This window comes from Nicotiana attenuata, unplaced genomic scaffold (assembly GCF_001879085.1).
Source record: "Nicotiana attenuata strain UT unplaced genomic scaffold, NIATTr2, whole genome shotgun sequence".
Taxonomy (NCBI): Eukaryota; Viridiplantae; Streptophyta; class Magnoliopsida; order Solanales; family Solanaceae; genus Nicotiana; species Nicotiana attenuata.
In genome coordinates, this window is record NW_017674460.1 from 26,486 (window position 1) to 38,425 (window position 11,940).

Below are 11,940 nucleotides of genomic sequence, written 5' to 3' on the forward strand. Positions count from 1 at the left end.
ATTTAAACTATATTTTAACTACAAATCATCTACAAATTATTAACAGGACTACAATTAGACTACATTTAAAGTACATTTTAACTACAATCTGGAAACACTTTACATTGAATGAATTCTTTATTAATATCAGTTGTTTTGTATATAGTAAATATTAAAGTTTAACTAAGCTATAAAAAATGACAAATTAAGATGCCTGACAGAATACATAAAATCATATTAAATGCAAATAAAGAAATTGTATTATACTTCATAATCATCTTCAAAAACTTGAACGATTACACAAACAAATCGGATAATTTGAACTCATTAACATATATTTTGAATAACTATTCTAACTACATGATATTCATTTCTTTTTGGGCACATTCTTGCAAGTTCTTTTGTTATGCCCTTCACCTCCACAATTTCCACATGACACCTTGTACTTCTTTGACTTTATTTCATCAAATGTTTTATATCTTTCCTTGTGAGGTCTCCCTGGCTGCCTTTTATCTCCTGCCGGTGGCTTTACTACCTCATCCAAAATATGTTGTGGCACATCCCATTTGCTTTCATCAGGAAGAGGATTTACTGGCATTTCATAGGTAAGCAGAAGGCTCTTCCTTGTGTAATACGGAGAGCAATAGTTTTCGTATGTTTCCTTCCTGTGCCTTAATGTTGCCAAAGCATGCGCACATGGAAGTTCATCAAGTTGGAATTGTCCGCAGCTATATTTCTTATTTTCTAGACACACAATGTACCGCTTCACACCATCTAACACAGTATGTATATGATCTGTTGAAGCCCTCACCTACAATTGAAGAACAAACAGAAATAATAATATATCAATCATTAAAAAGGATTATCCACAACTTACCTACAAATCAGCTACAAATACATTACAACTTATCTACAATCTACAATTACCCACAATTTGACTACAGTTTATCTACAATCTGGAAACAATGCATATTAAGCAATTTATTTTTTTTCACCAAACAAACAGATCTTACCCTTAGTTTCTGAGATAGTGTATTGTTGTCATCGAATTCTTTGTTGAATTTGTACCCAAGGTATGTGAAAGTACCCTTTGCCTTCAATAACTTCTCTTTCGTCCAACGTTCAAGAAGCGTCCTCATATACTCTAATAGATCATATATTGGCAGCTCTCTTGCCTCTTTTGTTACAGCATTCAACGACTCGGCAATGTTTGATGTCATAGTAAAAGTTCTATTCACCGTTGCATGTACTCTTGACCATGTATGATAGCCAATATCATATAGGTAAGATTTCACACGTGGGTCTACCTTTTCAATCTTCAACATCCTTTCATTAAATTCATCAAGAATGTATGACCGTGCTGTAGTAAAGTACAACTCATGTAATTGTAGATGTCCCTTCTTGAATTTGGACCTTATATTTGTCCAAATATGGCACATGCAAGAGTAGTGTGGCATGCCCGGATAGACAATTGATGTTGCCTTCAGTATACTCTCATTCCTATATGAAACAACACACATTGAAGGCCTTTCACCATATGCCCCCTTGAATTGCTCAAAGAACCACTTCCAAGACGCGTCGTTTTCAGAATCAACCACAGCATATGCCAAGGGCAATATAGTACCTACATTTTTAATTCATAAAATATTAATTGGCAGCCCTGAAAAGGTATATAAAAATATGATTAAATAACAACTACAATATATATTCAGAATATAGACAATTTATCTACATTTTATAGACTGCCTACAAAATAACTATAAAATTATTACATTATTTACCTGCTGCATCCATGGTGCTTGCTGTAAGCATAATCCCCCTGTAGGCTAACTTTAAGAATGTCCCATCAACCACTACTACTGGCCTACAATGTTGCCAACCACTTATTGATGTACAAAGAGCAACAAATGCGTATAAGAAGCAATCATCTGCCGCCTTCTTCAATTTAACAACAGAACCAGGATAAGTCTCCTCAAGAATATAAAAATATTTGGGTAATTTGCTGTAGGAGTCAGACGGATTCCCTCTCAAAAACTGTAAAGCCTTTTCCTTGGCTCTCCATGCTTGCATGTAGCTTAGGTTCAGTCCATGTTCGGATAACATGTCAGTTTGTATGTCCTTTGGTGTGTAAACAGTCTTAAAATCACAATACTTTGGAACGACCATGCTACCAACTACAGCTGCAGTACGTTTGCGCTGTATGAATGTTTCGTCCATTAAGGAGCATGTGTGTTGTCGGCTGAAACTCCTTATCTTGAACATTGCCGAATCATTAATTGACGTTGCCTTGAAGTGCCATTTACAGTTTTCAGCAACGCATATAAGCCAGTAGCTACAAAAACAATACAATATTTAATACAGGCTATAGATGTAGAAGCAACAAAAAGGACTATTTTAACACAAATTCGTCAAAACTACAATTAGCTACAGTTTAACTACAATGTAACTACAATTTATAAAAACCACATATCTTCACTAAAACACTGCTTTTATTGATCTATTCTCCACAAATAACTCCATACCTTCTATGACTTGATCTTTTTACTCGGAACTGGAACTTGTGCATCACAGAAAAATTCTTCATTGCAGCAGCTACAGTTTGCTTGTCCTGATAAACTTGTCCTTCTTCAATATATGTTTGCGTAGATTCAGTTATTATTTCACTTTGATATTCCTCTATAGCTGGTGAGGATGGGTTTTCAAGTAACTTTAGGGATCCAGACGAACCTGCAGCAACATAGAGATAAATGTAGTAACTATGTAGATAATTTTGAAAATGACATTGCTTTATGAGCTTCAGTACATTGTTTTTTGTAGTTAATTTATAGATAAATATTGTAATATTGTAGATAACACACTAACACAATAACTCTCTGCAATGTCGAATTAAACATACCTGCACTTGTGCTATCGTTGGTGATTGCCAATTCCATATTGAAATCTCTTATGCTTATACATAAAGGATACGAACCTAAGTTCTTATTCTCCTTTTTGGTCTCCATATACACACGAACCCCCATATCATTCCTAATCTCCATTGGAGGACAATTGTCGTTCACAATGTATTTGATTTCTACAATTTTATCCGATGTATCAATCGATAGTTGTTTTGCAATTGTAGAAATCAGAATTCCGTAGCTTGCATTCTCATCTACCACAATGGCATCAACTTCAAAATCTATAAATCTGCCATAGTTATCCCAATTTCCATTCAATTTTAGCATTATTGGGATTTTTGACATGATTTAGTGTAGTTGAGAGAAAAGAGATGAAGAACAGATATAGGTTCGACAATTTGAGTACTGAGGTCGATGAAGAACAATTTTGAATTCTACAATTTGTATTGCGTTGTAGAATTTGTAAAAGCAAATTGAGTACTGGAGCTCCTGAAGCTTGCGTTGTTTTAGAATTGTAGTGAATGAGAGAATTACGCAGCAATGAGATCTCTTTACGTTTCAAAATTCGAATTTAATGTGGAAAGAATCAAATGCAGATTTCGTGCCTTCTTTTTAGCGCGTTTTAAATGGCAGAATCTACCTAATTATGGATTGGTATGTAAATTGTAGTAAAAGTGTGGACTGGGCGGATAATTAACAAATTATAAACATTTTTGATAATAAGGTTTCATATATGGTATAGATAGGAAAAAATCCCATAAAAGAAAGGAAAAGTCCACAAAATTTGGACCTATCTAGCCCATCAGAAAACTTTCAAGACAGCCCACAAATATTTATTTTTTAAAAATAACAACCCAGTACTTGCAGCCCAATGTTTCAACCCATTTCCCCTAATCCTAACGCCTTGTCACATTCCCTCTACCCAACAGTGTTCACATGCCCCTTCTCCATTTTGATGAAAGCTTGGTCTGCCACAATCATGGTTGACAGTGTGTTCGTCCATTTTGGGGGTAAGTGTTCCCTTCTTTATTGTGATGACAAACGTTTTACTTCACTCCTTGAATTCAAATTTGTTTTCTTACCAAAGCTGTGTATTTGTCATATTCAATTCCCTTCGAATCATACCAAATCTCACCATTTCGAGTACTTTCTGAACCAAATCACGTGAAGCCCTGCCATAACTCCAACGTTCGGATTTCAAATCAAAATCTGCCCGCCTTTAAAACCCTAGTCATTTTCTTGGCCTATAAATACATCTCTGACTTTCCAGCGGATTTCATGGTGGAACACCCTTCAACGGCCTACTCTAATACTCCTACTCTTTTTTATTCTTCAACTCTGTGAAAAACCCAAATAGATATCTCAAGCTTTACGTTTCTGTCTCTGTTGACTTTAGCGCAGATAGAAGCTTTTCAAACTCATTCGTTTTAAGGTTCGGATTTATTCGTAACCAGAGAGTAGATACGAGGCTCGACGACGCCCCGTTCACTGCCCCACAGCAGGTAATATCCGACACTATCCTAGCTTCCTCCTCTTTTGTTCGAAAATCTGGAGTTTAAAAATTGTGTTTTTTATTGGCTTCTTTGTATTAAATATGTTTATAGAATTTTCCGATAAGTAGTAGATAACATGGTTTTTTTAGAAGCTTATGAAATAATGAGTGATATGCTGTTAGTTTCAGTGAAGTAAATCCATGTTGAGCTCAAAATTAATCTAGATATCATATCTTTAGGCTATTACATTGATTTGGGAAACTCTTTGTTTTTGGGAAACTGTTCAACACAGTTAAAGTATGTGTCGTATCTCAACAATATTTGGAGTGCCTAATAGGATTTAAAGTATTTCTTGTCTAACAGACTTTAGCTATCTGCGGGCATGACAGCTTAATGAGTTCTAAGATATAAAAGTTCTCTAATCTATAGATTGTAATAGAGTTGAATGATTGCATGACTTTATTATTTTTCATTCTGTTCTTAATTTGCAGAAGGTAAAATAAGAGAAGTTTTTGAGATTGTTCAACTTGTTAATTCTCTCAACCTATGGTACTTAAACTACTATGCAAATGACCTAAAGTAGGAAATGATACTTAATTACATGATTTAAATATGCTAACTGATTTTCTAAATCTTCTAATTGATCCATAGTTGACCCGATTAAATTCTTCTCGTTTGCTTAAGTCTTGGTGAGCAAATTTATTTGGTACCTGAGATCATGAAGGTAGTAGATATTAGATGAATTCGTTTGAGGTGCGCACAAGCCAGTCAAGACTCAAGACTTCAATTTTTTATTTAAGAGAAGGCCTCTAATCGATGTGCTTAATTACAGAATACTTACTCGATAAGTATGCACATTAAATTTTTGGGTATATCTCATATACTTGTAGCTTATTGCAAATGTATGAAGTGCTAGAACTTCAGAGTGACTTTGTAAGTACTTTTTGCTTCAGAGTGACTTTGTAAGTACTTTTGCCTGATAAAGTAACCATCTGTCTTTATGTGCTTCTTTCTTTCACAGAACATATGATCTCATATAATATGTAGTGCTACTTTATTGATTAGTTTCATCATTTTTTCCCCTTTCAAATTTCAGTTCTTGAAGAAACTGCGTTAACCTTGTAAGGTGATACGTTGCTTGGCCCATGGCTTGACTTTTATTCTATATGATCTTGTTTGACCGTAAAAACTTATGAAATTATGCATTATATTATTGGTAGTATATGAAAATGAAAAAGACATTGAAATTTGAAATTAAATTAAATTGTACTATTGAAGGTTTTGAATGTTATTTGGGAGTTTACTATACTAGAAAATGTTGTATTCTTTTGTTGGGTGTAATTAGTTGCTAGACCTTATATTCGTACAATTAATCCTTTTTTCCCACATTGGTACTGATGCCGTATTTTCTTTCTGTAGCTAGTAGCATCATTTAACATATCCGGAACATTGCATCCATGTTTGCTGAGTCTACTCATGAAGTTTGTTTTTATTTTTTAATTGTGCATATCAAACTACTTTATGTTGTAGTGCGATAGTTGATAGTCCCAAAACCATAGGTTATTGCGAACTTAGAACAAAAGTTCCTAATGCAACTAACTATTGGGGTTGTGAGGTGCAATTTGAGGATTATGATAAAAAAATAAAAGTTACTTTACTATTTTACCCCACATTTGCCGAAGCTAAAGAGCGTATGAGAATGTTGTATGACGTCAACTCCTCATATCTCACCAAACCTTGTGGTGTTAAACCAGTTGAAGATGGAAAATGACTTGTTTTGTCGAAAGTGTATCACTGTTACCAACCTAGTTGGAGAACATAGAGAAAAATATGTGGAATCTTTATACTCTTTAATGTATCGGAGTTGATGTTGCATTTAAATTTTTTGTAGTAAATTTGTTCATTATTTCGTTTTTAACTTCTATATGCAAGTTCTTCTGGGGTTGGAGTCAATACACGTTGCTCGACATTTTCATTGCAATTTATTGAATGTATCTTAGAGTTGATTAGAATATTTGTTTAAACAACTTTACCTACCATGCTAAAAGGTATGTACTCAATTCAAGAAAATGCATTATATTTAATTATAATTTTATTTGTGTAATAATTTTTTTATTTGAAACTTGTAGCGATAATGATATTCTCACTAAAGACTTCACAGATTATATATAGTTAGTTAAGAAGACTATTAACAAACATTCACCCTGTTGTAAAACCAGATGAAGTAGCTGAATTTAATGATTTTATGCACGTATTTCATTTTAAAATCATTAACTTCAGCTACTTTATTTGGTTTTAGATCGGACACTAAAATGTTTGTAAATGGCTTTCTTAACTAACTCTTTGTAATCTATGAAGTCTTCCTTAAGATTATTACCATCAACTACAAGTTTCAAGTAAAAAAAAGTTACTACACAAATAAATTATAATTAATTATGATACATTTTCTTGTATTGAGTACATACTATAGCAGGGTAGATAAAGTTGCTTAAACTAACATTCTGATCCACATTCCAAGGTAAACTTCATTCAATAAGTTGCAATGGTGATGTCCAACATCGTATATTGCCTCTAACCCCAAAAGAATTTGCCTTTAGAAGTTAAAAATGGAAGAATGAACAAACTTATTGAATTTTTTTAAATGCAATACCAACTCCAATACATTTAAGACTATGAAGATTCCACATATTTTTCTTTTTATTCTCGAACTAAGTCAGTAAAAGTGACACCCTTTCAACAAAATCAGCCCTTTCCTATTTTCACCTTTTTAACACTACAAAGTTTGGTGAGGTATGAGGAGTTGATGTCATATAACATTTTTCATACGCTCTGCTTCAGCATATGTGGGGGTAAATAGTACATTAGATTTTATTTTTTCATCAGAATCCTCAAAAATTGCACTTCACAATCCCTAAGGTCAGTTGCATTTGAAACTTTTCTTTCAAGTTCATAACAAATTATGTATTTGGGACGATCAACCATCACACAACAATAGAAGGCATCCAAGTATACACAAGCAGAGAAGAAAATCAATTTTGTGAGTAGACTCAGGAAGCAAAGAAGCTATGTTTTGGATATGTCAAGTGATGCTACTAGTTACAGAAAGAAAATGCGACATCAATAATAAGTGAGGGAAAAAAGAGCGAGCGGTGCGAATAAGGTCTAACAATTAATACTCCAACAAAAAAATTTAACATTTTATAGTAATAGTAAACTCCTAAACAACTTTCAATAGTACAAATTTAATTTAGTTTGAAACTTTGATGTTATTTTTCATTTTCATGTACTACCAATAGTATAATACGTAAGTTCAAACTTTATTCGGTCAAACAAGATCATATAGAATGCATACATATGACACGAGGAAGCGATGCACATTCTCCCCTGTGGCTAAAGCGAAGTGACAGAGATGAAGCTAACACTAGGTATGATGGCTACTTGTAAATTGATAGTACCTGCACTTGAAGTACCCAATATGCCTTGTAGATGAACACAAACATTTCTTTAACATGGTATCTATTTTCCAAAAATATGCAACATATGTACACAATGCAAACTTAACTTGATTACACCCCTATAGCATGCACATATCTCAACGAAACAATTTACTTATATTCACTTCAAATAGCATGCACACCCCTATATTCCCTTCTTTATAAAGTTTACACTTATATTCACTTCAAAAAACATCCTAGAACTATATCAATAATTATTGATCAAAGGCACAAACTTAAACTGTATACTATGTCACTATTTATCACTTGACCTTATATCAGAGAAAAGCAGCATTCAAACAATCATTGCCCTTACAACGACAACTTCTAGATATTCGTGATTCCATATTAGACATGATTCATAATTGTTTTCTATCCTCATAATTACCTGTAACGCCTGTAATGTGTAGGAGGGATTATAGGTGATTCCATATTATAATTACCGGTAATGCCTGCAATGTGTAGGAGGGATTATAGGGAATGGTTACAGATAATCCATCCTATAAATATATCCCTTTCTCCACTTTTGGAACACATTGATACGTACTATTACACTGAAGCAGTGAAGCTATAAAAGTTAACGACAACTGTCGGGTTATTTGAACCATACTTTTTGAGGTTACTTTTAAATTTGGGAAAGGGGCCAAATTTGTCCCCGTACTATGCAAAAAAGATCTATATTACCCTCCGTCATACTATCAGAATAAACATACCCCTAACATTATACAAATGGTTCAAATACACTCAATCTTACATAGACTGCCATTTTGATGAGGTGTACATCACGTGGCATGCCTCCTCACCACCCCAACTAAGATAAATACAATGTGTGTATTTATCTTATCAGATTTCCTTACCATTCCAACCAAAAAGCTTTCCTTACCATTCAAACCAAAAAGCTATCTGCTTGAGCTTCCCGTAAAATCCTAACCCGTAATATCCAAGCACCACACCATAATATCGCCATGGTCCTCAAGTTTTTTTTCCACCACATAACAGTTTTTAGTATCTACTTTTTCTGCCTCTTGGACTGAAATATTTTAGGCCCTTCACTTTGCTATCAGCCTTTGCTTTGGTAATGGCTTTTAAGTTGTATCGATTTAAGGAAGTAAAGCTTTTTTGCACAATTAGCTAAAATTTAAATTTATTACCTAAGCAAAGACATGGGATAAAACTAGGACAAATAAGAAGCACAATACAGTTAGACAATGACTTTTGTGTTACAAGAATCTGCGTTAAATGATGGTTTATGGTGATGGTGCTACTGGTAAGGTAGTGGTGGAAGAAAAAGTGGAGGGGAGGGGTAAAATGGGTTGGGGCAGCGAGGTGGCTTGCCACGTGGTATCCAAATCATCAAAATGGCAGTGCCATGTAGGATTGGGTGTCCACCTTGAAAAGCCTAAATGGGGAAGGGGTATATTTGAACCACTTACATGACATTAAGGGTATTTTTGTACTAATAGTATATTGATCATTTTCGCATAGTAGAGGGGCAAATTTGTCCATTTCCCCTTTAAAATTTGTCCCGTTTGTCCAATTAAATAAATATCACATTTAAAATTAATTGGATGAACTTTTCTTTTCAGACAAGCTTAGTCAACTTAGTCAGTCACCTGAGCTAACGATGACAGAATTTTAATTATGGCCTCGAAAATGCCCATTTGTGAACTTAGTCACCTGTCGTGGATCTCTTCTTCTTGAATCACACACACCTTCTTGGTACTAGCCCGAAAAAATTACTTTATCTTATGAAGAAAAGGGCAACCCGGCAGGTTTTTTTTTCACTTAGATATCACTGGCGGCATCCTAATTTCTTGATAGTTTGGGCAATTAGATATATATGTTGTTTGTGATGTTGTGATGTATTGGTATTGCTCTTTGTGATCATTTCATCTTCTCCCATGTTAGCAGGCTGTATTTTTGGTTCAACATGGATTCATTGGCACGTGTTTTTGCTTGAACAAGCTATTTTCATGTTCGGATCTATAGCGTTTTACATCTATATCTAAGAGCCATTTAAGAGCATTCTCACTATGCTTTATCCTTGCAAGGTGATTGGACTGTGCACGGTATTTACCTCTCAACTAGCTCATGGAGCTGGTTGGTGCCTGACACATCCCAACTGATCGGAGAACATATGGCAGGTATGTTACCCGACTTTCAAGGGCTGAAGGTTGATTATACAGAGATGAAGTGCATTTCATGGTTCAAATTTTGCGTTTCAAACTCAGTAGTTTATAAGTTAAGTTCATTTTTGACCGAATCATATATTTAGTCTATCATACAATCTTTTCGAGTGTTCCGCTCTACAAAGACACATAAAAGTTACTTGGAAGATCATTTTTGTGTTGTATATATTTGTTCTGACAATATCTTCTTTGAAGCCCTTATATAAACGAAAATGTGCCCCTTAATGAACGTTACAGCTACAATATATTAAATTACACGGTTCAACTAGAAGACAAAACAGTTGGTATTCATTCCTATTAGTTGTGGAGGTCCTTTCATGTGTTCTCATATATGACATCAGAATTTGATCCCCTTTAGTTGATATTTATTTTCCCAAACTATACTTCTTGATGTGATGATGTGCGCTCTGCATTTTCATGCTTTTCATTTATTTGTCAGTAGAGATTGAAGAAGTCATGTGATTATAAATCTTTTTCGTAGTTATAGTGATTCTGTTTTCTGGTTCCTGCTACAGGTTTTTGGCATCAACTTTGGCGTAGAACCTTTTGCTGAGGGTTTTAAGTGCCTATTTATATGAAGGGTTGGCTACGTTCTATCTCTCTTGCATTTTGCAGTTTTACCGATGCTTTATTTGTCCTACTATGAATAGAGTATAAATCTTCCTAATGTTTGATAATACTGGCTTGACTCTCTTAATAATGGACTGTCAGAGTAAAAATTTACTTTATCCTTGTGCTTTGCAGTAAGAGCTCGAGCGATTGCATCCTGAAATCATGTGATTCATCAACTGCTTTCGATAAGGGCAACAATATAGTTAGCGACTTTTTCGTCTTTGGAATTGGTAAGTGAAGAAGTTTGGCCTCGAAATTTCTAGATTACTTTGTACATTCTTACTTATATGATAGTTGTTTGTTTTAGGGCCGACATCAAGCACAAGTGGGTCTGGGGAGGGTAGTGTGTACGCAGACCTTACCCCACCCTGAGGGGTAGAGAGGTTGTTTCCAAAGCACATGTACTGAATAATATAATACGGACTTACAGCTATACCAAGGATGTTTACTTTTTGGGCTTATAAAGATTGGATTCACCAGGATTTGGTTTTGGCAGTGGCTCAATGAAAGCTATTTTTTCGCATCAGTTCCTAATACGTCCATTTAGTGAAGATATGCCTTCTTTCCTGGCTTTGAACTTATGGAGCTTCAGAAAAGTTTGGATATTCACTATTTTAGAAGAGCTGAACTATTTTGAAACGTAATTTAATGAAACCGAAAAAAATACTGCAGTTTATGATCATCAACAGAATGCTTAAATCTTTTTCTTTGCCTTAATTGTTCCTTACAAGTCAGAGTATGATGGACGAATTGTGTAGTTTTATATCTGCCTTCCACAAAGTTTTGTAAGCCTTTTGCTGTGATTGATCTCAACTCAGTTGATTGCAAATACAAATTGAAACTCAATAAATACAAACTTCAAAATCTTGAAATAATTATCTCTCAGAGAGTTGGATTTAAAATAAGAGACTAAGTTTTTTTTTAAATTTCAAGCTCTCTTAGGAAGAGCATAAGATGAGAAAACTGAGGGAACAACAGCGAAAATGAATCGCAAAAGACAAAGGCTGGCCGCAGCATCTGCAATGCCCAGAAACTTCGGTCGTTTTTTTTCCCGACCGATTTCGATCGGTATTTTGTGGACGAATTTTGACAGTTTTTTTAGTAGTGACAGCTGCAGACTAGAATTCTTTTCTTAAATTATTTTGTTACATGTGGTGGTAGGGGAATAGGGATTGCGAATGGGATGAAGGACAACGTAAACTGTATCTATGTTATTATTGTCTGATAAAACTTTCATCGATATCACTTTGAGATATTGTCTGACAAAACTCTAATC

General features: G+C 34.5%; 1 protein-coding gene and 1 long non-coding RNA gene across 5 annotated transcripts; one reads left to right on the forward strand and one right to left on the reverse strand.

Annotated features, from left to right (window-relative positions):
• Window positions 1–346: 346 nt before the first annotated feature.
• On the reverse strand, window positions 347–2,912 carry LOC109218699. The gene is made up of 5 exons (XM_019383070.1): window positions 2,876–2,912; window positions 2,502–2,706; window positions 1,761–2,311; window positions 1,067–1,603; window positions 347–723 (listed from the first exon to the last, which is right to left on the reverse strand). Exons 1-5 carry the CDS (start codon window positions 2,910–2,912, stop codon window positions 347–349), a joined length of 1,707 nt encoding a protein of 568 aa, XP_019238615.1.
• An 850-nt stretch (window positions 2,913–3,762) lies between these two features.
• Window positions 3,763–11,365, forward strand: LOC109218700. 4 transcript variants are annotated; one of them, XR_002066811.1, is made up of 7 exons: window positions 3,763–3,886; window positions 4,273–4,378; window positions 5,466–7,794; window positions 9,915–10,007; window positions 10,568–10,633; window positions 10,797–10,894; window positions 10,972–11,365. It is a non-coding gene; the product is annotated as an uncharacterized LOC109218700 (long non-coding RNA). The 4 variants fall into 4 exon arrangements; XR_002066810.1 differs by having other exon boundaries at window positions 4,278–4,378; XR_002066809.1 differs by having other exon boundaries at window positions 3,763–4,378; window positions 9,775–10,007.
• The last annotated feature ends 575 nt before the right edge of the window (window positions 11,366–11,940 follow it).

Coding starts and splice junctions, on each gene's coding strand:
- LOC109218699 (XM_019383070.1), bottom strand. CDS start 2,912: ATGGAATTGGCAATCACCAACGATAGCACAAGTGCAG. Junction 2,707..2,875: donor CAACGATAGCACAAGTGCAG/GTATGTTTAATT, acceptor ATGTTGCTGCAG/GTTCGTCTGGATCCCTAAAG. Junction 2,312..2,501: donor AAAAGATCAAGTCATAGAAG/GTATGGAGTTAT, acceptor TTGTTTTTGTAG/CTACTGGCTTATATGCGTTG.